General features: G+C 41.3%; 1 protein-coding gene across 1 annotated transcript in view; it reads left to right on the plus strand.

Annotated features, from left to right (window-relative positions):
• LOC140480395 (reticulophagy regulator 1-like) overlaps nt 1-7,457 on the plus strand; it is a 35,150-nt gene extending 27,693 nt beyond the window's left edge. Inside the window, exons 5-6 of the mRNA XM_072575197.1 lie at nt 2,680-2,803; nt 3,592-7,457. Of these exons, the coding sequence (XP_072431298.1) occupies nt 2,680-2,803; nt 3,592-4,097 (630 nt within the window). The 3' untranslated portion in view covers nt 4,098-7,457. The remainder of the gene's footprint in view (nt 1-2,679; nt 2,804-3,591) is intronic.
• The last annotated feature ends 18,385 nt before the right edge of the window (nt 7,458-25,842 follow it).

Below are 25,842 nucleotides of genomic sequence, written 5' to 3' on the forward strand. Positions count from 1 at the left end.
GGCATAATTGAATTATATATTGAATCATAATTGAATTATAATTACTGAATTATGTATCACATTATACATGTGATACTGCATTGCTGCTAAGTAATATTAGTACATTGGCATGATTGCTTGGTATGGTGCAATGAGGACTTGAAGCATGTTGGAAAGACAGTCAAGATATCATGGATACTATCATGATCTCCAGCACTTTTTGTTTTCAGTTCAGATTCCCTCACCTGCAATGATTTGCTCCTAAAATAATATCAAAATTGTAAGGATTTGCTTACATTCTCTCACTATCACACTGAGCGGATTTTGAAAACTTGAGTAACCACTGAGAGTCCAGCTGTGGAATCAGGTTCTGAAATCTGCAGGTCAAATTTGCACAGCCATTGGCATTCCTGCAGAATAGTTTGTCTTGAAAGTATGGCCCATTTTTGACTTCCCACATGCCGTCTATTCCACTCAGCCATGCTGCCCTTCCATGCAGACTGCTATAACGCGACAGTTGCATTCCTGTCCTCCCCCACACTATAGACCATCAAGCTATAGAAAACCACGATGGATAGTTACATGTAGAATCTTGCTATAGAAACTCTCTATACCCATTCAATAGAAAGTTTACATTACCCAAACACCATCTACAATTCATCAGTCACGTTATAGCCAATTCATTTAACAAAATATGCATTATACCAGAACGACCTGTATCTATTGTAAGTAAAAAGCTTTTCTGTTACCACAACTTGTTCTGCTAAACCAAGAGGAAGAGTCAGGTGAAGGTGAAAACAAAACAACACTCCTCCAGCAACCACACTCCCTCATTGAACGCCTCACTCACTAATGTTTTATCTACTCATTCTGATAAAATCCCAGTGAAGATTGTAAGCACAGGAATTACAAGAGCATTTTCTTATTACAAATGCCCCAATTTCCCATTTGTTTAGCTGTCACTGTACATTGTGCAAAACACCACCAGCAGCTTAAATGTTTTCTTTCACTCCCCATATACAGAAAGGTCTGTTGCGTAAAGGAAGAAAATGAACTTCAAGGAAGGAGGAAATATGCAAACAGAAAGTGATGATTTAAAGCACAAAGAGAAGTATTTTCAGGAGACGTTTGAAGGAAGGAAGGGAATTAGGCAGGAAGTTCAGGATGGTAAGCAAAGTTGAGTGGGCAGTGATAATTGAACTTGTTTTGGAGAAGCTAAGGGTTATTAACGAGTTTTTGTGAGATCAGTGGAGAGGAACAGCCAAGGAAGGTTTTGAAAGTGAGAACAAGGAACCTAAAGCAGTTATTTGGGCTAGGGCGGTATGCAGAAGAGGATTTAGACAATAGACAATAGACAATAGACAATAGACAATAGATGCAGGAGTAGGCCATTCTGCCCTTCGAGCCTGCACCGCCATTCAATATGATCATGGCTGATCATTCCTAATTAGTATCCTGTTCCAGCCTTATCTCCGTACCCCTTGACTCCACTATCTTTAAGAGCTCTATCCAATTCTTTCTTAAAAGAATCCAGAGACTGGGCCTCCACTGCCCTCTGGGGCAGAGCATTCCACACAGCCACCACTCTCTGGGTGAAGTAGTTTCTCCTCATCTCTGTCCTAAATGGTCTACCCCGTATTTTTAAGTTGTGTCCTCTGGTTCGGCACTCCCCCATCAACGGAAATATGTTCCCTCCTGCCAGAGTGTCCAATCCTTTCATAAGCCTATACGTTTCAATCAGATCCCCTCTCAGTCTTCTAAACTCAAGGGTATACAAGCCCAGTCGCTTCAGTCTTTCCGTGTAAGGCAATCCTGCCATTCCAGGAATTGACCTCGTGAACCTACGCTGCACTCCCTCAATAGCCAGAATGTCTTTCCTCAAATTTGGAGACCAGAACTGTACACAGTACTCCAGGTGTGGTCTCACCAGGGCCCTGTACAGCTGCAGAAGCACCTCTTTGCTTCTATACTCAATCCCTCTTGTTATGAAGGCCAGCATGCTATTAGCCTTCTTCACGACCTGCTGTACCTGCATGCTTGCCTTCATTGACTGGTGGACAAGAACACCCAGATCTCTCTGAACAGCCCCTTTACCTAATTTGATACCATTGAGGTAGTAATCTGCCTTCCTGTTCTTGCCACCAAAGTGGATAACCAGACATTTATCCACATTAAACTGCATCTGCCATGCATCTGCCCACTCACCTAACTTGTCCAGGTCACCCTGTAATCCCCTAACATCCTCATCACATTTCACCCTACCACCTAGCTTTGTGTCATCAGCAAATTTGCTAATGTTATTGCTGATACCATCTTCTATATCATTTACATATATTGTAAAAAGCTGCGGTCCCAGCACGGATCCCTGCGGTACCCCACTGGTCACTGCCTGCCATTTCGAAATGGAGCCGTTAATCACTACCCTTTGTTTCCTATTAGCCAACCAATTCTCTATCCAATCTAGTACTTTGCCCCCAATCCCGTGCGCCCTAATTTTACTCACTAACCTCTTGTGTGGGACTTTATCAAAAGCTTTCTGAAAGTCCAGGTACACTACATCCACTGGATCTCCCTCGTCCATCTTCCGAGTTACATCCTCAAAAAATTCAAGAAGATTAGTCAAGCATGATTTCCCCTTCATGATTTATGACTGCTGTGAGAACCATGTTGTGTCCTGGCTTTTTTACCTTCATTTTATAGGTAAGCAGTTCAGGAACTGGCAAAGAACTATCTATTTCTGACACTGAACCTTCAGAAACATGGACAGAAAATGGAACCTTTAACTTGTCAGAAGGTCATACCCCACAGACAGATGCCTCAGATGGTACAGTGAATTTTTGCTAATGTTGAAAATATATAAAGAACATTTTTATATGTAATCTGAAATTAAACAAATTAAAATTTAAAGATTGAAAACTCTTGTATTATATTGTGATATGTTGCATTGCAGAGAAGAGGAGATGCCACTAATTTGAGGAAGTACTTGGCCGTTGAGGGCATTTTCAATGATTTTGCTGAAATTTTTAAATTGAAGGAGCAAAAATGTATTATTTAATGATTGGTAATATCTTGTGGATGCTAAGTTCACACAGTTGTGAATGTGTGTTAATTCGACAGTAATTTAGTTAATTGGCTAAACAAATCGAACTGCTGTTCAGAATTATTGTGACTGGCCATGCTACGGGATTGTATTTTGGCAGGTTGGATGGTTCACCTCCATGTCAAAGCTAAGGATTTTATCTTAAATTGTACTTATATTTAGCAAAGCATACATATGTCCAACATTCATTGTAGGGAAAAGTCAATCTCAGAAAAATTGCACTAATAAGTTCTCTTTTCAGAACATACATGATATACATATATATTCCATAGCACACATGATATATATTTTCTTTTATCTTTTGCAATTATTTACTTTTTAAATAGTTATTCATTGTTTTCTGAACCTCAAGTAAGGTTTTCTCATCTTCAAATAACTTTTAAAATTTCTTTCACTGGGATGTGATCATCACTGGCAAGGGCAACATTTTTGCTGATTCCTAATTTCATTCCTAACAGTTCAATGATATTAGTGTTTTGTTTTAATTCTCCCATGTTTAATCTTTAATGTAGATCTAGATCATCCGAGTGATCCTGAGGAAGCATTCGCTAGAGATCTTCCAGAATTCCCTTCAGTTGATGCTAAGGGAATAATAGATGATGATGATTCGAGCATTGGCATCCCTACCCCACCGGTTCCCAACCTGGAACCCAGTGAAGTAAATTCATATCAGGAAGGCATCCGAACAGGAATTGCTGTTGCTGGACTTCTCTTGAACTTGTCCAATGAGCAGAGCTTCAACCTGGTCAGCACTATGGCAACTGATGTCATTGCTACAACAGTATCATCTGCTGTAAAAGGCCAGTTGCAGGCCGTCGAACCCAACCTGACCATGCCCCCACAGCTGAACTCAAGTGAAGACACTGACGCTGATGAGGCCGATGACTTTGAATTGCTTGACGAGTCTGAGTTGGAGCAAATTGAGAATGAATTAGGACTGGATCAGGGCCAAACAGCGAATCAACAAGCCAAAGATGGCAAGTCAGGTTTTCTGGCAAACCTGTTGGGAAATCATTAAGCCTATTTTCAGGGTTGGAGAATAAACGTACAAACCACATGTGAACAACAAAACAAACAGAAGCTACAAGCTTATTTACTACTGTTGTTCCCAAAACAACAGCCAAACCTCATTAATATGATCTGGTGAATATTAAACTAAGTGCAGCAATGAAAGAATGAGAGAAGTGAAATAGAGCTGCGCAGTTATCATCATTTAATAACCTAGTTATTGAAGGAACTGATTTGATTTGTGTTATTTGGTATAATGGGCCACCTATTTTGTGTGTGTTGTCTGACTATAATCTTTATGCCTTGAAATAACAGCATGGAAACTAATCCTGTCTTGTTAATCTGAATTGTTAACAAATAGCTTTAAACGTATTTTAATTGACATGTACTTCCAGATCTGACAGTCAGGTGTCAAACATTTTGATTTAACATTTTTGTCCTGTGTGCAGAAACTGCCAAGCGGTAATCACTTTCTGACTGAGCTTTGCAGCTAATTGACAGCTGAAGAAGCAGAGTACTTTTCAAAAAATATGCTGGAAAATCTAGTCTTCTTTGATGCCTCTTTATTCATGTGGTTGAGTGGAATGTACAAAGAAAGTTGGGTAGGCATATTTCACAGATGAGGATATTAAAGTAACTAAAAGCAGTCTTTAGAGCACTTCCTGCCTTATTGAATTGCAGATGGAACTGTGCGAAGAAGCAGATTAAAACTTAGTTCACATCACATTACCAATTCAATTTGATCGTTTTTTGTTTTGATTTATATTTTTAAAATTTTTTTGTTTATACACATCAGATGGATTCATCAATTAATGGTCTAACTTTGTTTGGAACAAAATTTACACTTTAGAGATCATCATGGCATGGAAACAGGGCCTTCAATCCAACTTGTCCTTGTGAATCAGATATTCTAAATTAATCTAGTCTTGATAAACATAGTCTGCCGATTCTAAAACAACAACTCCAAAATCTCTAGAAACTCTCCCCTACATCAAAGACATCTGGGAGATGACTACCAGACTTCTCTGACTCCTTGGCATCATGGTAGCCTACAAACCTATCAACACACTGAAACAGCTACTGATGAACGTAAAGGATCTTGTACCAACAGCCAGTAAAACGATTGTCATTTACAAAATACCTTACAAAGCCTGTAACAAGCACTACATTGGACAGACAGTTAGAAAACTACCCAACGGGATACACAGACACCACCTGACCACCGAAAGACATTATCTTTATATGTTAGCAATAGATATTTCCATCATTAAACCGGTAACACCGTGTTTTAAAGAAGTGAGGAGATAAGAAAGTATGTGGACACTTTAAATTTCATATGCCACTTGAATGACATGAGCACATATAGCATAGCAATTCACTGCAGTATTAAAGATGCCTGTTCCCAGTCTTTTGAATCAGATGCTAAAAGGATGTGATCAGAATCACATCCAAGTGTACAATATGTGAGGAAGAGTAGGAGAGATATTCTGATAGCCATGAATTCAAACACCACTGAAATAGAAGATTGGACAAAATCTTATTGTCATCTGTGGAACCTGCTGTGTTCGAATTGGTGGGTGAACTTTCCACAAGGTAATAAAAGTAACAAATAAAAGCATTTTGGGTTTTGCTGTGGATGAACGGTACTTAAATTATATTTTTTTTCAAAACAGCCTGATTTCTGGGTTAAAATATTTTCAGAATTGCAACCCAGGTCAAATGGTTATTTGTATCTTTGACTCTACAAAATTATATTGTGATCCTTTCACTAGCTTTGCAAGTGGTCTTTGGTAACTGCGACTACACAGAATTCAAGTAATGCAGTTAATGTTAACAAAGATTTCTGCATTACGAATTTTGCATATATGTATAGTGACATAGACATAGCTTGAGTTAATGTTTAAACTTCTGTTCCAATGTGTTTAAATATAACTCACCACTTCAAAAGTAGTTCAGAAGTTGTCAAATATACTCATAATCAGCCAAGAAGCCTTGAAAGTTGGGATATGATTTGCATCAATGAGATGGTAAATTTTCTGCAGATTTAGTCATAAGTCTTATCAATTGTAAATTTCAGTGCACAGTGCCGATTTGTTCACTGACAAACATTTATCCCCTCTCCCTTCATGAATCCTTTCACACTACACTGATCAGCTGGCTGGTTTAATATATTTAACACTTTTCAAACTGTGAACTGACATTCAGAAAATGTTTTGGATTATTTGAATAAGGCCAAGTCTTTGAATGGTTTTGAGAGATCTGTTTCTGGATATAAAGTCAAATTAGTTGGATCGCATTTGTTGCAACTAAACTGGCAATCCTGTTTTTAAAACATAGTTTTCTTTATTGTGAGCGTATTTATTTGATCATAAACTTAATTATTAAGTAATCCACTAATTCAATTAAAAGCATAAAATCATTATATCATAAGCTATGTTAATTTATTGCATATCTTACATAGAATTCTGTGAAAAAATAGGATTATAAATCTATTAAATCTGGGTGCCAAGAGTGATGAGAGTTGAATTTTGATTATTGTTTTGAAAAACATATTTTTGCACTTTATGATGTATGAAAATGCACTGTCTGTCAATCAAATCACACATAAAACAATAGTTTCATCCAAGTAAAACAAATGACAATCAGAAAAATAACGAACTACAGAATGTCTTGTGATATTTCACAAGATATGAACAGTTCCCATCGAAAGCACTTTATAGGATCAAGAATTTCAGTGGCAAATATATGGCCATTATGGTAATTGGATTTGATAACTAAAACTTGTCTAATCATGTTAATTTGATTTTTTTTTGTGATTGACGATGCTCAACCTAAAAAGCATTTTATGTACAATTTAACTAGTATAGTGCTATAATTATGTCAATTGTACAATGAGAATTGCGTAATTATTTTTAAACTGCTATCTTTATTGATCTACAAACTCTTTGCAAAGGAAAATAAAATGGTAGAAATGTATTGTTATGTGTATGCAATTACAAATAACTTGTTTATATTCTCATTCTTATACTTTTCGGTCCATCTTAATATTTCATTTAATGAATATAACTGCAGTTTTTTTGTAGAATTTATTTATTTGCTATGTATTTGGAGCAGTGGGGTGGTGTTATAGATCAAAAAAATGTACTCTGGATATTAATAGGCATTGTTCATAGAGACATGGAGAGGGAGGGGCAAGACATTAGACTGGAAACCCATCTCCAAATTCTTAGCTAAGGAAAATAAAATGGTGGTAATGTGTTGTCTTGTTTACCACCTGATTGATCAGGGAAAAAGTGAGGACTGCAGATGCTGGAGATCAGAGCTGAAAATGTGTTGCTGGAAAAGCACAGCAGGTCGGGCAGCATCCAAGGAACAGGACATTCGACGTTTCGGGCATAAGCCCTTCTTCAGGAATGAGGAAAGTGTGTCTTAGCCTGCTGGACACACTTTCCTCATTCCTGAAGAAGGGCTTATTCTCCTGTTCCGTGGATGCTGCCTGATCTGCTGCGCTTTTCCAGCAACACATTCACACCTGATTGATCAGCCAGGTTTAGGGGATTCCTGTACAGGCTGTAAGACGAACTGTGACCCTACAATTCTCAGGCAATCCAATCCAATTGGTGGAGTCCAATCCTTGAATCTAGGAAAATTGGTTCTGATGGGGAATTCAAAGTAAGACTAAAACAAGATGAATCACCCAGCAGCAATTGGGACACATAGCATTGAATCCCAGCCCTGACTTTGTTCTTCACTAAGAGTGGATCAATATCCTATAAATCCCTCCACAAAAGTGTTGCAGTGTAACAACAACAGATAGATTACTGCAGTTAAAGTGGCTCATCGCCACCAACTCCAGGCCAATTGGGGATGGGTAATAATGGCAATGCTCCTATTTCATAAAAGAATTAAAAAGATAAATGTGTCAAAGTTGAGATTAACTGGGCTCAGAAAAGTCTACTCATTTTTCATCTGCATACCTTGCAACTAACATTGCAGACTCCTCCACAACCATTCATGTGTGTCCTGTTCCACTGGCAGGGCAGACATATCGAAAGTGGTTGCATAGTAGTTCTACCCTGTGAAAGAGACAGCTGGCCAGTAGTGGCTGTGGAGCTGTATTTTTAAGTACATTGATTTTGTCAACACATAAAGGACAATCTCCAATTAAGCCTAATGAGTTTATAATTACCATGTTCAGTTGGTTCTTAATATCACATGAGTATCAACCAGAATGATCCAAGGTGACCTGATGAAAGTAAACAAATTTATGAGGGGCAGTCACTGAGACATGCTGTTACTCACTCTCTCTCTCTCTCTCTCTCTCTCTCTGTCAGAATGACTCTCTCTCCAAGACTGTCACTCTCACTGTCTGATTCTTACTCTCTGACTGACTTTCTCTCTGACCTGTTCTCTCTGTCACTGTCTCCCCCTGACACTTTCTCTCTCTCTCTCTCTTTAACTCTCTCTCTGACTCTCCCTCTCCGATTCTCTCTCTCACTCTGTCACTCTCTCTCTGACTCCCCTCTCTGACAATTCTCTCTCTCTCTCTCTGTTACACTTTCTCGATGTCTCTTTTACTCTGTCTCTCACTCTCTATCTCTCTGACTCTGTCTTTCTCTGACTCTTTCTATGACTCGTTTTCTGTGTGTGTGTGTCACTGTCTCTCTCTGACTCTTACTCTCTACCTGACTCTCGTCACTCTCTCTCTAACTATCTCTGTCACTCTCTTTCACTGACTCTCTCTCTGTCACTGACTCTGACTTGCTCTCTAACTCTCTGTCACTCTCTCTTACTCTTTCTCTCTGTCTGTCTCTCTGACTCTCTCTATCTCAGAATCTCTCTAACTCTCTCCCTCTCTATCTCTCTGACTGTCTCTGTATCTGACTCTATCTCAAACTCACTCTCTCTCTCTGTCTCACTCTGACTCTGTATCTCAGACTCTAACTCTCTCCCCCTCTCTCCCTGACACACACTCACTCTATCTCAGACTTTCTCTCTATCTGTGTCTCTCTCTCTCACCTTCTCCCTCTCCATGACATTCTCTTCCGCTCTCTAAAACTCTCCCTCTCTCTGACACACTCTCTCTCCCTGACTCACTGTCTCTCTCTCTCTCTGACACACGCTCTCTCCCTGACGCTCCTCTCTGACTCTCTCCTTTCTTTTCTCTCTCTCTCTCTCTCTACCCCCCCCCCACCTTCCCCTCCTTCCCCTCCTTCTCGGGCTATGAGTTTAAGTTAACTAGTTAACTAAGGGAATATTAACAAGCTAGCAGCAATTTTTGCAGGGACCACAGACCGACAGGGATCAGGTGGATATTTTGTGTATAATAAAGTTTGTTGTATGTACAATAAAGATGTGCATTTCTTCAATAACTGTCTGAATAAGAAATGTTCTTCAGGTAAAATGGATTCAATCATGATTCAACAGCCATGTGTTCAAGCCATTCAATGTGCTACCTGGGTACTAATGGCACCCTCCCCCTTAAGATTTCTTGTGAAGATGATATTCCAGTCCCCCCTCCCCATAGTTTAGTGTGAGAGGTATTACAGACAGCGAGCTAAATGTTTCCATGAGACAAGCATGTGGAATTGATTGAAGAAAATGGAGACAAAATATCTTTAACAAACACTACATTGGACAAACAGGCAGAAAACTAGCCACCAGGAATCTTGAACATCAACTCGCCACAAAAAGATCCACTTTCACTGGTATCCTTACATACAGAGGAGGAAGGACCATTACTTAGACTTGGAGAACACATCCATCCTAGGACAAGCCAAACCCAGAAACGTGCAAGAATTCCTAGAAGCATGGCACTCCAACCGGAACTCTATCAACAAATGCATTAACTTGGATCTCATTTACCACCTCCTGAGTAAAAGTACAGAAAATCACATCACAACAGGAAATGACATCACCCACCCAAGGAAACCTAAGCACATAAATAGAAAGCAGGCCATACCACCAATGCTTCACTGGAGGCTCACTGAGGATGTTACCTAGTATAGTGACAAAAAGTCTGAAAATGCACCTTCCAGCCCAATGAGCAAACCTACATCCAGAACCTGAGTTACAAATCTTCTCAAAACCTGCTAAAATAGAGGCAACCCAGCATACTATGTGAATCAGGAAGGACAGACACATGACTGTATGCTCCTCATGTAACAGGAAGAAGAGAGAGGGTCAAATGAAGGAAGAGCCATTAGAGGGGTCGGATGTGAAATGCATTTTTGTAGATGGAGTGTATTATAATGGTGAGGCCTGGTCAGGGTGGGCCATAGCTAATGTGGAAGGGGAGCTTTTAGCAGGAGAAAGGATAGAGGGATGTCACTCTGCCCAGGATGCTGAGCTAAAAGCGTTTATTGCCATCCTGAAGTTAGGGAAAGGACAAAGGGTTAACATCAACACTGACAGTAGGTATGCCTTCAGTGTAATCCAAAACTACATGATGGCATGGGCAAGGCGAGCATATGTTACTTAAAGTGGGAGAGTTATTAAGCATGAGACCCCAGTCAAGGACCTCATAGTTACACCTATTGAACCAGCGGTATTTAAAGTCAGAGTACACAGAAGGACTAAGACACCAGAGCAGAGAGGAAATGACAATGCAGATACTGCAACAAAAGCATTGATAACAATAGCAGCTGTGAGAAAACCAGAAACAAAAGATAATGGAACTTTCTTAAATCTGCAAACAGCAGTGAGCTTGGAGGAAAAAGCAGAATGGATTACAGCTGGAGCATCACTAGGAGTAGATGAGTTTTCGAGAAGTGAAGGTAAAATAGTAAGGACCACATTCTGCCAACAGACTCTATGCAGGGTTTATCATTAATTAGCACATGCAAGTCAGGATAAATGGTACATCTAATATGTATGTGCTGGTGGTGGAAAGGAATCAGAAGAGCCATAGCTAAATTTTGCTGCATGTGCACAGACAACAGCAGGGAAAGGAATTAAAATTGAAATAAGCCATGGACAGGCATGAGACCAACAGCTTGTCAATCATTGGGTGTCTGAGACCCCAGGGTAAACAGAAATGCGAGCCCCTGGGTCAAAGGTGCTGGTGAAAATAATCCCAAATGAAGTAATAATAACAGCTAACAGGAGTATAACTATGAATGAAGATGGATTGCTCAGTGAATACTGTAATTAGGAATATTGCTGATCCCATCGGAGGCTGATAAGCAAGTGATTGGTCCGGGGAAAATGTTGCAAAGTTGGGCAGAGGAATTCTAGATTTGGAGGCAAGAAGTTAGAATTTAGTGATATGTGTAAAACTGTCAAATTGTGAAATGGGAAAAGCATTGCGTGATCCCTTTAAAAGATGGTGTCCTTTTCTATGCTTAGATTTAAAAATGGATATCTGTGAACAGCGTCTTTAAAGTTTGCAGTGCAGAGAGAGCACCCGAACTGAAACATGTGTCAGAGGGCAGTGCAGTTAAAGTAGAAGTTTTTAATCAAGAAAACAGGCTTTGAATTTAGCCAACTAATTTAAACTAGACCCTGAGATATAAAAAATCTTTAACACTTCGGAACAAGCCAAATGGATATTCAGGCAGAATAATTCAAGCAGTGGAATGAGTATGGGCAGCCTACCAATGGTGGGAGGTACCTCGCAAATACAGGAATAGAGCACAGGATAGTAACAACCTAATGAAAAGATCTCACAACATCTTACCTTTGTCGCACTCACTAACACTTTAGGAATAGGGAAGCCCACCAGTATGATATAGCTTAGAAAGAATGGATCAGATATGGCTGAAAGTGGAGATTAGCAACCACACAGACATATAATGTCTCCCTTCCCTTGTTATCATTTCGGCAATGGAATCTTGTTGAGCTCCAGAAATCATGAGTGCGGAAATGCTCCAGCAACACTGGCACCTTGAGTTGATCTCCCGATTTTCACCTTACAACAGCACTTACATTATGTGCAGACACAGAGAACTTAACAATGCCTGGGACCCTTGGGGATGTCCACTGAATAATAGAATGCCCACAGTGTGGAAACAGGCCCTTTGGCCCAACAAGTCCACACCAACCCTCTGAAGCTTAACCCACCCAGATCCCTTGCCTTCCCTTCCCTATCCTATATTAGCCCATGACCAATTCGCCTAACCTGCACAGCTCTGGATTGTGGGAGGAAACCCACATAGACACGGGAAGAATGTGCAAACTCCACACAGACGGTCCCTGGTGTTGTGAAGCAGCAGTGCTAACCACTGAGCTGCCCAGAGATCAGTAATTATTCTTGCTATTTTGTATCTGTGATATCTCGTTATTTGTCTCCTGACGTGCAGTGCCACCACAATAATGAAGATGACAACTGCGGGTGAGCCATGGACTCAGAAGGCTACCACACACCGTCAAGCCAACAGACTACTCATGAAGTGATGAGAGGAAATGGTGAACAGAGGATCACAGATGCAAAGTCATAGAAGGAGACTACTTTTGGACTTTAGTTTGGACTCTTGAACTCTGGTTTGGATTGATGGATTTTGATTGGACTGTTTACTAATAATGGTCCTGTGGCCATAATCTGGCATAGGGCCAAAAGGGGGATCTGTCAGGGTGATCCATACCTGCTTATAACTCAATGGCCGACAAGGGAAAAGTAGCATTTTGGGCAGCACGGTGGCACAGTGGTTAGCACTGCTGCCTCACAGCGCCAGAGACCTGGGTTCAATTCCCCTCAGGCGACTTGACTGTGTGGAGTTTGCACATTCTCCCCGTGTCTGTGTAGGTTTCCTCCGGGTGCTCCGGTTTCCTCCCACAGTCCAAAGGTGTGCAGGTCAGGTGAATTGGCCATGCTAAATTGCCCGTAGTGTTAGGTGAAGGGGTAAATGTAGGGGAATGGGGGGGGTTGCGCTTCAGCAGGTCGGTGTGGACTTGTTGGACCGAAGGGCCTGTTTCCACACTGTAAGTAATCTAATCTAATCTAAACAGTTTGCTTACACAAAATGGCCGAGAAATAAGACTGGGTAGCGTGTCTCAGCCTTTAAGAGGAATAAAGATACCTTTGAACAAAGCTACTCCAAAACCAGTAAAGAGGGCTTTGTGCAGCAGCCATCCCAGACAGTTTTGCTAAGAGCATGCCTGTAAAACAGACAAGCAAATACTCCTAGTTGGAAGAATAATTGTCCCAGTAAATTAATGAACCTATTACCCCCCTGAGCAGCTACCAGAACAATGGTTAAAAGCTGTTTTGTAGTAAATAGTTGCTTCTTTGAAATTACTTAATATTAAATGTAATTAAAGGGTTCTAGTTCTAGATTCTTCAGAAACATGGGGTAGTTTTCAACAAAGATACTCCTAAAACCAAAGCATAACACATACATCTAGGTAAATGTTTTTTCCCTCATCTAACAGTTGGCTTCTCATGCACCTGAACAAAATAGATCATTTAAAGGCCATTAATCACAAAGAGCTAAGTATGGAAATAACTTTATAACTAACTTCATAACAGAAATCAACACAACAAATAAGTTAAAACTAACAGTCTTGTATTTTTACACACTTGGTTAGAGTATCCTTCTTATTAGAAATAGAATATCCTTTTATTGTCATGTATACTCCATTGAAGGAATACAGTGAAAAGCTTTTACATGTTAGATACAAATACCTAGGTACAATTTTTGAATACAACAGAGAAATAGAAGTAGTTTCATTACTGTACAGGGTTGAAAAATAAGTTAGAATAAGGGAAAAAAGAAATAAAGGAGAAAAGTGGAGCAGAGGTGCTCCTGTAGTAGCGTCCTACTCTGCCGCCATCTTAACCTGAACAGTGGCAAATGTAAGAGGAGTAACTGTATTTGATAACATGGAATACAATGAAAAACAGAATTCAAGGTGTACTTATGGAGGCTGATCCCTGAGACAGACCCAAAGGAGTAATTTGGAATGTGAATGAATCAGGTGTATAGGAAGATCCCAAGGCCGAGTGGTTATAGTGTCTGTGAAACACCACAAAATTATTGGGGCTGTCCATAGGAATGCCCATCATGGATTAGTGTATCTTAGGGCTGGTTATACAGAGTAAGAAGGAAGGACATAGTTAGGCTGCATTCAGTTATTGTACTGGAAAGTTAATAAAATAATGCTTTTATACTGCAAACTTCAAGGTGTCATGGATCTCTGTTCAGAGGCCAGTCTTCAGGGAAGATCCTTTGGCTCTGTGTCTGCATTAATTGGTTTCTGCTCGAATAAACGACTTCCACTTCTATCTGCCTCCTGAGTGTTCATTCCCCTGTCAGGGTAAAAACAGTCCTGCAGACAGGACCATGCTTTATGTAAGCAAAAGAAATGTGTAAACACATTGCAGTTCTTTAATAAGAAAGGCATCATAGAGTGAACCAAACTCTGCTACAACCCCACAGCAACACCCCAACCAAGGTCAGCCTCTCTTGTCTGAGGAATAAGATTGACAGCTAACTGTATTTGCTGCACGTCCATTGTAATGATGGCCCAGCCAATAAGCACTCTCTTCCCATTTCATACAAAAAGATTCAACTCCTTTCACAACGTTTTCAAAAATAAAAGAGAAAGATTTCCAGCTGGATGTGAACAATATTGCTGACAGTTTTCATGCAAATGCTGGGATTACAGTTTGGAATATGATTGATCACCTTTGTTGTATCAGAAATTCAGATTAAACAGTGAATGAGTGAAACAGTGAAAAGTTTAAATTTGTTTGACTTTGAGACATAATAGATTTACTGGAAAAATACAGTTCATTAACAAACATTCATTAGTGCAGAAAACCCATCCACTCCAGCCCAGCTTTCAAACCTGCCCTTTGAAGAAGTCACCACAATTGCAAAAATACTGACAGGTTAGTTGTTAACTTCAGATACCATAAGACCATAAGACATAGGAGCGGAAGTAAGGCCATTCGGCCCATCGAGTCCACTCTGCCATTCAATCATGGCTGATGGGCATTTCAACTCCACTTACCCGCATTCTCCCCGTAGCCCTTAATTCCTTGTGACATCAAGAATTTTTCCACCTCTGCCTTGAAGAAATTTAGCATCCCAGCCTCCACTGCACTCTGCGGCAATGAATTCCACAGGCCTACCACTCTCTGGCTGAAGAAATGTCTCCGCATTTCTGTTCTGAATTTACCCCCTCTAATTCTAAGGCTGTGTCCATGGGTCCTAGTCTCCTCACCTAACTGAAACAATTTCCTAGCGTCCACCCTTTCAAAGCCATGTATTATCTTGTAAGTTTCTATTAGATCTCCCCTTAATTTTCTAAACTCCAATGAATACAGTCCCAGGATATGAGCTGTTCCTCATATGTTAGACCTACCATTCCAGGGATCATCCATGTGAATCTCTGCTGGACACAGTCCAGTGCCAGTATGTCCTTCCTGAGGTGTGGGGACCAAAACTGGATGCAGTACTCCAAATGGGGCCTAACCAGAGCTTTATAAAGTCTCAGTAGCACAATGGTGCTTTTATATTCCAACCTTCTTGAGATAAATGACAACATTGCATTCGCTTTCTTAATCATGGACTCAACCTGCATGTTGACCTTTAGAGAATCCTCGACTAGCACTCCCAGATCCCTTTGTACTTTGGCTTTACGAATTTTCTCACCGTTTAGAAAGTAGTCCATGCTTGTATTCTTTTTACCAAAGTGCAAGACCTCGCATTTGCTCACATTGAATTCCATCAGCCATTTCCTGGACCACTCTTCCAAACTGTCTAGATCCTTCTGCAGCCTCCCCACTTCCTCAGTACTACCTGCCTGTCCACCTAACTTTGTATCATCGGCAAACTTCACTAGAATGTCCCCAGTCCCTTCATCCAGATCATTAATATATAATTTGAACAGCTGCGGCCCCAACACTGAGCCCTGCGGGACACCGCTTGTCATTCCGAAAAAGAACCTTTTATCCCAACTCTCTGCCTTCTGTCAGACAGCCAATCCTCATTCCATACCAGTAGCTCACCTTGAACACCATGGACCCTCACCTTGCTCAGCAGCCTCCCGTGTGGCACCTTATCAAAGGCCTTTTGGAAGTCTAGGTAGACCACATCAACTGGGTTTCCCTGGTCTAACCTACTTGTCACCTCTTCAAAGAATTCCAACAGGTTTGTCAGGCACGACCTCCCCTTACTAAATCCATGTTGACTTGTTCTAATCCGACCCTGCTCTTCCAAGAATTTAGAAACCTCATCCTTAATGATGGATTCTAGAATTTTACCAATTAGGTTAGGCTAATTGGCCTATAATTTTCCATCTTTTGTCTTGATCCTTTCTTGAACAAGGGGGTTTACAACAGCGATTTTCCAATCATTCGGGACTTTCCCTGACTCCAGTGACTTTTGAAAGATCTCAACCAATGCCTCTGCTATTTCCTCAGCCACCTCCCTCAGAATTCTAGGATGTAGCCCACGGGGCCAGGAGATTTATCAATTTTAAGAGCTTTTAGCTTTTCTAGCACTTTCTCTTTTGTAATGACAACCATACTCAACTCAGCCCGCTGACTCCCTTTAATTGTTGGGATACTACTCATGTCTACCACTGTGAAGACTGATGCAAAGTACTTATTAAGTTCTCCTGCTATTTCCTTATCTCCCATCACTAGGCTTCCAGCATCAGTTTGAAGTGGCCCAATGTCTACTTTTGCCTGTCGTTTGTTTCTTATATATTGAAAGAAACTTTTTTCTATCATTTCTAATATTACTGGCTAGCCTATTTGATCCTCTCCTTCCTTATTTCTCTCTTTGTTATCCTCTGTTTGTTTTTGTAGCCTTCCCAATCTTCTGATTTCCCAGTGCTCTTAGCCACTTTATAGGATCTCTCTTTTTCTTTAATACATTTCCTGACTTCCTTTGTCAGCCATGGCTGTCTAATCCCTCCCCGGATAATCTTTCTTTTCTTGGGGATGAACCTCTGTACAGTGTCCTCAATTATACCCACAAACTCCTGCCATTTTTGCTCTACTGTCTTTCCCGCTAGGCTCTGCTCCAGTCTATTTTCGTCAGTTCCTCTCTCATGCCCTCATAATTACCTTTATTTAATTGTAACACCATTACATCCGATTTTGCCTTCTCTCTTTCAAACTGCAGACTGAACTCTACCATATTATGATCGCTGCTTCCTAAGTGTTCCCTTACTTTAAGATTTTTTATAAAGTCTGGTTCATTACATAGCATTAGGTCCAGAATAGCCTGCTCCCTTGTGGGGTCCATGACAAGCTGTTCCAAAAAGCCATCCTGTAAGCATTCCCCTTCTTTGGATCCACTGGCAACATTATTTACCCAGTCCACCTGCATATTGAAGTCTCCCATGATCACCGTGACCTTGCCTTTCTGACATGCCTTCTCTATTTCCTTCTCTGACATGTTGTGCCCCTGGTCCTGACCACTGTTAGGAGATACCTAGAGAAACCTATCAGCTTCTTGCTCAACAACAAAATTATTTCATATAACTTCCTTAATTTACATCACACAGGCCCTCAAGTAGCTATCAAAGTAGTGTTACAGTCCAGAAGGAGGCATTTTGACCCATCATGTCTGCTCCAGCTTGTTAAATGTTACCATGTGCCAATCTTCCACTTTTACCCCTGACTCATTATGTATGGGGCCTGGTGACGAAGTAAGAGACCTCGGGGTGTAGGTGCATAGTTCCATGAAAATGGAATCGCAGCTCAAGGGGGTGGTGAAGGAAATGGTTGGCATGCTTGTCTTCATTGGTCAATGCAGCTAGTATAGGAGTTCGAATGTTATATTGTAGGAGGTCCAGTACGTTTTCATCATTTATGTAAATGATTTGGATGTGAACATAGGAGGTACAGTTGATAAGTTTGCGGATGACACCAACATTGGAGATATCGTGGACAGTGAAAAAGGTTCCCTCAGATGACAACAGGATCGTGATCGGATGAGCCAATGGGATGAGGAGTGGCAGATGGAGTTTAATTTCGATAAATGCAAGGTGCTGCATTTTGGAAAAGCAAATCAGAGTAGGACTTGCACACGTTGTGGCCAGGTTCTGGGGAGTGTTGCTGAACAAAGAGATCTTGGAGTACAGTTTCATAGTTACTTAAAGTAGAATCACAGGTTGATAGGATAGTGAAAAAGGTGTTTGCTATGCTTTCCTTTGTTGGTCAGAGCATTGAATATAGGAGTTGGGAGGTCACGCTGTGGCTGTATAGGACATTAGCTAGGCCACTTTTGGAATATTGCGTGCAATTCTGGTCTCCTTCCTCTCGGAAGGAGGTTGTGAAACCTGAAAGGGTTCAGAAAAGATTTACAAGGATGTTGCTTGGATTCATGTGTTTGAGCAATGGGGAGAGGCTGAAAAGGCTTGGGCAATTTTCTCTTGAGCTTTGGAGGCTGAGCGGTGATCTTATAAAAGTTTACAAAATCATGAGGGGCACAGATACGGTGAATAGCTAACATTCGTGGGCGGCACGGTGGCACAGTGGTTAGCACTGCTGCCTCACAGCGCCAGAGACCCGGGTTCAATTCCTGCCTCAGGCGACTGACTGTGTGGAGTTTGCACATTCTCCCCGTGTCTGTGTGGGTTTCCTCCGGGTGCTCTGGTTTCCTCCCACAGTCCAAAGATGTGCAGGTCAGGTGAATTGGCCATGCTAAATTGCCTGTAGTGTTAGGTTAGGGGTAAGGGTGGGTTGCGCTTCAGCGGGTCGGTGTGGACTTGTTGGGCTGAAGGGCCTGTTTCCACACTGTAATGTAATCTAAGCTAATCTATCTTTTTTTCCAGGTTAGGGGAGTCTGAAACTAGAGGTCATAGATTGAAGGTGCGAGGGGAATGAATTAAAAGGGACCTTAGTTTTGCAGATGGTGGTGGATGGATAAAATGTGTAGAGGAGGTTGTGGGCGGGGGGAATCAATTACAACTTTGAAAGGCATCCAGAGGGGCATATGCAAATTAAGGATTTCGAGGGATATGGGCCTAATGCTGGAAAACGACACTAAATCAGTTCAGGCTATTTGTTTGGCATGGAAAAGTTGGACTGAAGGGTCTGCAGTTATGCTGTATAAATGCTATAACTCACTGACTCTATTGTAATGTTAGGTATCTTGGGCTCTCCCAGCATTTTGTGCACCCAGTTACTCCTCTCTGATATTAGCTCCGAGATGAGAGAAGAAGCGCCCTAGAGTGATAAATCTTAATTTCTCTTTACTGCCTTTGCCTATCCACCACCCTGTGCATCACTTTATGTAACATTTCCCAATTTATTTCCCAGCTTGCACCTCAGACCATGCTTGTCTTCATTGACCAGTGCAGTGAGGAATGTCATTTGGCAGAACATACAACCTTTAGAACACTGCATTCAATTCTGATCTCCCTGCAAAAGTTTTTAAACTTGAAAGGTTTCAGAGGAGTGCTTTCCTGTTGCCAGGGTTGGAGGGTTTGAGCCACATGGAGAGGCTGAAAAGGCTGGGGCTATTTTCTTCGGGGTGTCAGAGGCTGAGGGGTGAACATTATAGAAGTTCATAAAATCATGAGAGTTATAAGACTATAAGACAATAAGACATAGGAGTGGAAGTAAGGCCATTCGGTCCATCGAGTCCACTCCGCCATTTAATCATGGCTGATGGGCATGAATAAGGTAAATAGCCAAGGTATATTTCTCACAGAAGGGGAATCCTGAACCAGATGGCATAGCTTCAAGGTGAGAGGGGAAGAAATTTAAAAGGGACGTAAGGCAAATGTTTCACATAGAAGCTGGTGCATGTGTGGAATGAGCTGCCAGAGGAACTGTTGGAGGCAGATATGATTACGTTTAAAAATCATTTGAAATGGTACTTTAATAGAAAGGTTTCAAGGGATATGGGTCAAATGCTGGCAAATAGGACTGGATCATTTTAAGATATCTGGTTAGCATAGTTGAGTTGGACGGAAGGATGTGTTTCCATCCTGTATAACGCTATGACTCTAAAGATCCAGTTGAATACCTCAGTTGTGTCTGCCTCCAGCATATTCCAGATGCAGCATTCCAAACCCTGCCTGGTCACTGAATAGAAAATATTTCCTTCACTTCACCCTAGTTTTGTTGCACTTAAAGTCTTTTTTTTAACAGATACTTTTATTGAAAGAAAGATTTTTTATAAAATTACAAAAATTTACAATACCAACAAACCAACAAAAACAAACATTACTCTGTGCTTACATAACAACAAGAAAAAGAACACAAATAAAACACAACAATACCCATGTGCAAAAAAAAGAAAATCAGTAAAAATAATAACAAATAAATAAAGAAAAGAGCTCAGCACAACAAAACATTAGCTCCCAACCTCCGAGAGCATCGAGTATACACTGATTCATTCAAACTTCTTCCTTCAGGGATATTAAGTACGCTTGATCCAACTGTCCTGGCAATAGCTCTTGTTAAGATGGCAGATAAATTTATATCCAAAAAGGACTGCCATATCTTATGAAACTTTTCAGTTTTATGGTATAACGTTTCGTAGAAAAGTCCAGGGGACTATGTTCCATGATAATCCTGTGCCAATCCAACAGACCCCCCCCTTCCCCGGGATCATCGCATCAGAATATTTTACCTTGTAAAAAAAGTGAGAATATTAAAATGTTTTTTTTCTCATGGGTGTCCAGAGAAGAAATACCGGGTAGGCCGAGGAGAAGAGACCAAGGTTAAGATAGACTCTAAGACCCTCTCTATAATTCCTGCAACAGCACTCCAAATGCACAGAGCCTGCAGCAAGACCGTAAAAAATGAGTGAGAGTACCGAGACTTATTTTACACTGAGGACATAATGAAGATATGCCCACCTTAGATTTTGAGAGACTGTCTGGGACCCGACAAGTGAGGGAGTGCATGTGTTGGTGTGAGTGTGGGAGGTATATGTCTGTGCATATGAGTTTGTGTATGAGAGAGGGTTTGCGTGGGTGCATGAGTAACTAGGAGTGTGTGTGTGCATGTGCGTGTGCGTGTGTGTGTGTGTGAGTGTGTATTGTGCAGTGGGGTCACCTGCAGTGTGGCATGAAGCCAAGGTCCCGGTTGAGGCCATCAGCCTGTGCTCAGCCACTCTGCATTGTTGCTTGTCCCGAAGTCCACCTTGGAGGATGGTCACCCAAAGACCAGAGGCCGAATGTCCCAGACCCTGTCACACATACACCATCACACTCACACAGACACATATATACACATACACTATTACGTGCACTCACTCCCACACACGCGCACTCAATCTGTTACTGCTACATTCTCACACATATGGGGTGAATTTCTTTTTGCAGAATGATATTTTATTTTGCTCAAAAACTGCATGGATCCATCTAAAACTCTGCAAAACTATGCATGGGGTTTGTCAGTCTAACATAACATTGTGACACAGACAGACTTCACACCTATTAGTTAAAAAGCTGAGCTAATTTGAAAATGTAATTTAAAAGATGTCCTGGGATTTACTTACCAAAGAACAGAAACCAGTATATCCCATTACAAAAGATTAAACTTTTAATCTAAGTTTGTTTACTGTATCACATCTTGGAGCGGCACGGAGGCTCAGTGGTTAGCACTACTGCCTCACAGCACCAGGGACCTGGGTTTGATCCTGCCTCGAGTGACTGTCTGTGTGGAGTTTGCACATTTTCCCCGTATCTGTATGGGTTTCCTCTGGGTGCTCCAGTTTCCTCCCACAATCTAAAGCTGTGCAGCTCAGGTGAATTGGTCATGCTAAATCACCCACACTGTCAGGTGCACTAGTAAATATAGGGTCAGAGTGGGTTATTCTTCAAAGTGTTGGTGTGGACTTGTGGACTAAATGGCCTGTTTCCATACTGTAGAGATTCTAATCTCCATGACACTGGACTCCTGCGGCCTTAAATTCTGTGAGCATGATCTTAACCTCCAGAACAAACTGATGAAGGAGCAGTGTTCTGAAAAGCTAGTGCTTCCAAATAAACCTGTTGGACTATAACCTGGTGTTGTGTGATTTTTAACTTTGTCCACTCCAGTCCAATGCCGGCTCCTCCAAGCCATACAATAAAGAGTACTCACGGTGAAAGTACTTTTACCATGAAACACCCTCTTCTACGTAACAGATCTGTAGGGCTCAGTCAAAAGCGTGGTTCCTTTTTGAATATAATCCCTGACCTGCAAAAAGCGAAAAAGATCTCTGCTAGCTTAGCCATTTTACAGGTTGTTTGGCCAAAGGACATCATTATTTCATCTTCAAATAAATCACCCAAACAGGAGTTTCCCCCCAGCTGCCCAAAGCTTAAACCCTGGTTCCATTACCCCTGCTGAAAACCCGATATACAACTATTAGGGTGAGAAAGGACATTTTGGATATATTACCCTCACTCTGCTGCATTGCCCTTCTTGCCTTAACAGTAATAATAATTATTGGATTATGGTAATATTCCATAACTGTCTTCATTTTATTGAAGAACAACAGGCTAATGAGGGGACATTTGCCTGGGAGGCCACACTACCTAGCCACAATGATGCCAGATCCTCGTAAGTCCAGTCACCAACAAAAGGAAACTTAACTGGTATCTTTTAATATTCAGGACGTCCACCACTTAAAGGGGAACCGTGATTCACCCTCCACAACATGACCATCCTTGGTCTCCTGCATTGCCAAAACAAACCACAGCTCCTATTGGAGGAACAACATCTCATCTTCCACCTGGGCAGCCTACAGCCCAGAGGATTCAACATTGAGTTCTCCAATTTCTCCCTCCCCATCCCCGACTCTCTTCACATCCTCTCCCATCCCTTCCACTGCTCCCTGCCACCAATCAGATTCCTTCCTCCCATTCACCAACCAGGTTGTCCCCACTTCACCACTCTGCCCTGCCACCTCCTTGATCTGCAGGTCACTCCCACATCCAAAGAAGGGTTACACCTGAAATGTCGACTTCTGCACCTCCTGATGCTGCTTGGCTTGCTGTGTTCTTCCAGCCTTCTGCATAACTACTTTGGATTCCAGTATCTGCAGTCTTTTTTTTTTGTCTCTAATCAAGTTTGTCCTCTACCAGATAGTCACAGCTGTCGTTCACAATATGCACAGAGTCTGCTGTTCTCCTCAATATACACAGGAACTGTTATTATGTATACTGTTTACAGGGACTGCTGTTCTATTTCATCTGCAGAGAGACTGCTGTTCCCTATAATGTTTATTGGCTGTTGTTCGCTGTACCATAGACAGGGACTGCTGTTCTCGATTCTATAGATAGAGTCTGCTGTTGTCCGTAATATAGACAGAGACTGCTGTTTTCTATAATATAGATAAGGACTGCTAGTTTCAAGTATTCCTAATGACTGCTGCTCTCAACATTATACTGTTCTCCTCAATATACACAGAAACTCCTGTTCTCTGCGTTACGTGCAGGAACCGCTCTTTGTTCTCTGTTATATAGACTGGGACAGGTGTTCTCTGTAATATAGTCAATAACTGCTATCCTGCATATCATTCCCAGGGACTTCTCTACAATATGCACAGGGACTGCTTTGCTACTCAATATACATGAGGACTGCAGTTCTCTATAACATATGCAGGAACTGCTGTTATTTGCAAGAATTACAGGAAGAACTTAATTGGTATCTTTTAATATTTGGGATGTCCACTCCCCCCTGGCCATGGGGCAACTGCAATTTAGCCAGCTTAAGGAGAGGCCACCTGCAGCACCAGACACAGGAGCTCAAGTATCCATCAAGTCTCTGGAACATTTTCCAAAGAAAGATTGAGGTGGGAATTTGTATAGAGCACAGCAAATAGGGAAGGACATTCATTTTGATAAGAGCTACTTGGCCCTCTGTAATATGCACAGGAACTGTCATTGTCAATAACATAGACAGGGCCTAGTATTCTCCATCATGTACAAAGGGACTGCTGTTTCATATGTATAGAGACTGCTGTAGAGTAGAATACAAAAACAAGGACTGCAGTTCTCTGTAATAGAAACAGATATTGCTGTTCTCTTTCATGTACACAGCGACTGCAATGTAAACACAGTTTGGGTTCTCTATAATATGCACACAGACTGCCGTTCTCTATGTTACAGACAGGGACTATGGTTCTCTGTAATATAGATAGGGACTGCTGTTTTCTGGAAGAAAGACAGGGCCTCCTCTTCCCTATAACATTCCATGGGACTGTTGTTCTCCACAATGTATGAAAGGTGTGCTGTTCTCCTCCATATACACAGAAACATCTGTTCTGTGCTTAAAATGAACTGCTCTCTTCAACTGGGACTGCTATTCTCTACAATATAGACAGGGACTGCTGTTCTCTGCAATGTAGACAGAGATTGCTGTTCTCTACATGTCGACAGGGACTGCAGTTCTCTGCAATATACATAGGGACTGCTGTTCTGTATACTGTGGACAGGGACAGGGATTGCTCTTCTCTCTACACTATAGACAGGGACTACCAATCTTTGCAATAACGACAGGAACTGCTGTTCTCGACACTATGGACATGGACTGCAGATGCAGCATCCTCGGATGCTGCCTGAACTGCTGTGCTTTTCCAGCATTCTAATCTAGACTCTGGTTTCCAGCATCTGCAGTCATTGTTTTTACCTACTATACACAGGGAATGCTGTTCTCTTGACATTATCGGCAGGAACTGCTATTCTCTGCAAAAAAGACAGGGACTGCTGTTCTCTGCAATACACACAGAGACTGCAGTTCTTGACACTGTAGCCAGGGACTGCAATTCTCTACACTATAATGTGAAGGGGCCAGTGTTGAACTGGGGTGGACAAAGTTAAAAATCACACACCACCAGGTTATAGTCCAAAAGATTTATTGGGAAGCACTAGATGTCAGAGCGCCGCTCCTTCAGATAGTTGTGGAGTGGGACCATAAGAAACAGAAGTTATACTAAAAGTTTACAGTGTGATGCAACTGCAATGATATATTGAACAAACTAAATTGTTGTGAAGTCTTTCGTCTTTTAGAATGGGTTGCAAATTTCAGTTCATTAGTACGTAAATCCCAGAGCTTCTTTTAAGTCACATTTTCAAGATAATTTAAGGTTTTATAAAAGAAGGTGACATCTCAGCTCAGACAATGCATTAAAGGTGTGAGTCTGTCTATATCCTGGTCTGGCTCAAGATTACTTGACTGCTCTTCTGAATTATATACACAGAGACCGCTGTTCAGTTTAACATAATCAAGCACTACTGTTGTCTGCATTGTGCATACAGTCTGCTGACCTCTATAATATAGCCAGGGTCTAATCATTTCGACATGATCTGGGATTGTTGTTTTCTATAATATACACAGGGACTGCTGTTATCTATAAACAGCATAGCGACATCTTGCTGGTTATTATTAACAAATTCTGCTGTTCTGTATAATATACTCATGGACTGCAGTTCATTGGGGTATTGTCACGGACTGCTGTTCTCTATACTATAGGCAAGGACCACTGTTCTCGATAACATTCCTAAGGACATCTGCTTTCTACAATATACGCAGGGACTTTTGTTCTCAATACACACACAAACTCCTGTTCTCTGCATTATATACAAGAACTGTTCTTCCCTGTTCTCTGTATTATAGACACGGAGTGCTCTTCTCTATAATAGCGTCAGGGACTGCTGTTCTCCATACTATACACAGGACCTGCTGATCTCTATACAATACACAGGGCCTGCTGATCTCTATACTATACACAGGGATTGCTGTTCTCTAAACAGGTACTACTGTTCTCAATACTACCAGCTGGGATTGATTCTCTTTAAAATATACATAGTAACCTACATACTATGGCCTGGGGTCTGCTGTTCACCTCAAA

Source organism: Chiloscyllium punctatum, chromosome 8 (genome assembly GCF_047496795.1).
Source record: "Chiloscyllium punctatum isolate Juve2018m chromosome 8, sChiPun1.3, whole genome shotgun sequence".
In the NCBI taxonomy this organism is placed as follows: Eukaryota; Metazoa; Chordata; class Chondrichthyes; order Orectolobiformes; family Hemiscylliidae; genus Chiloscyllium; species Chiloscyllium punctatum.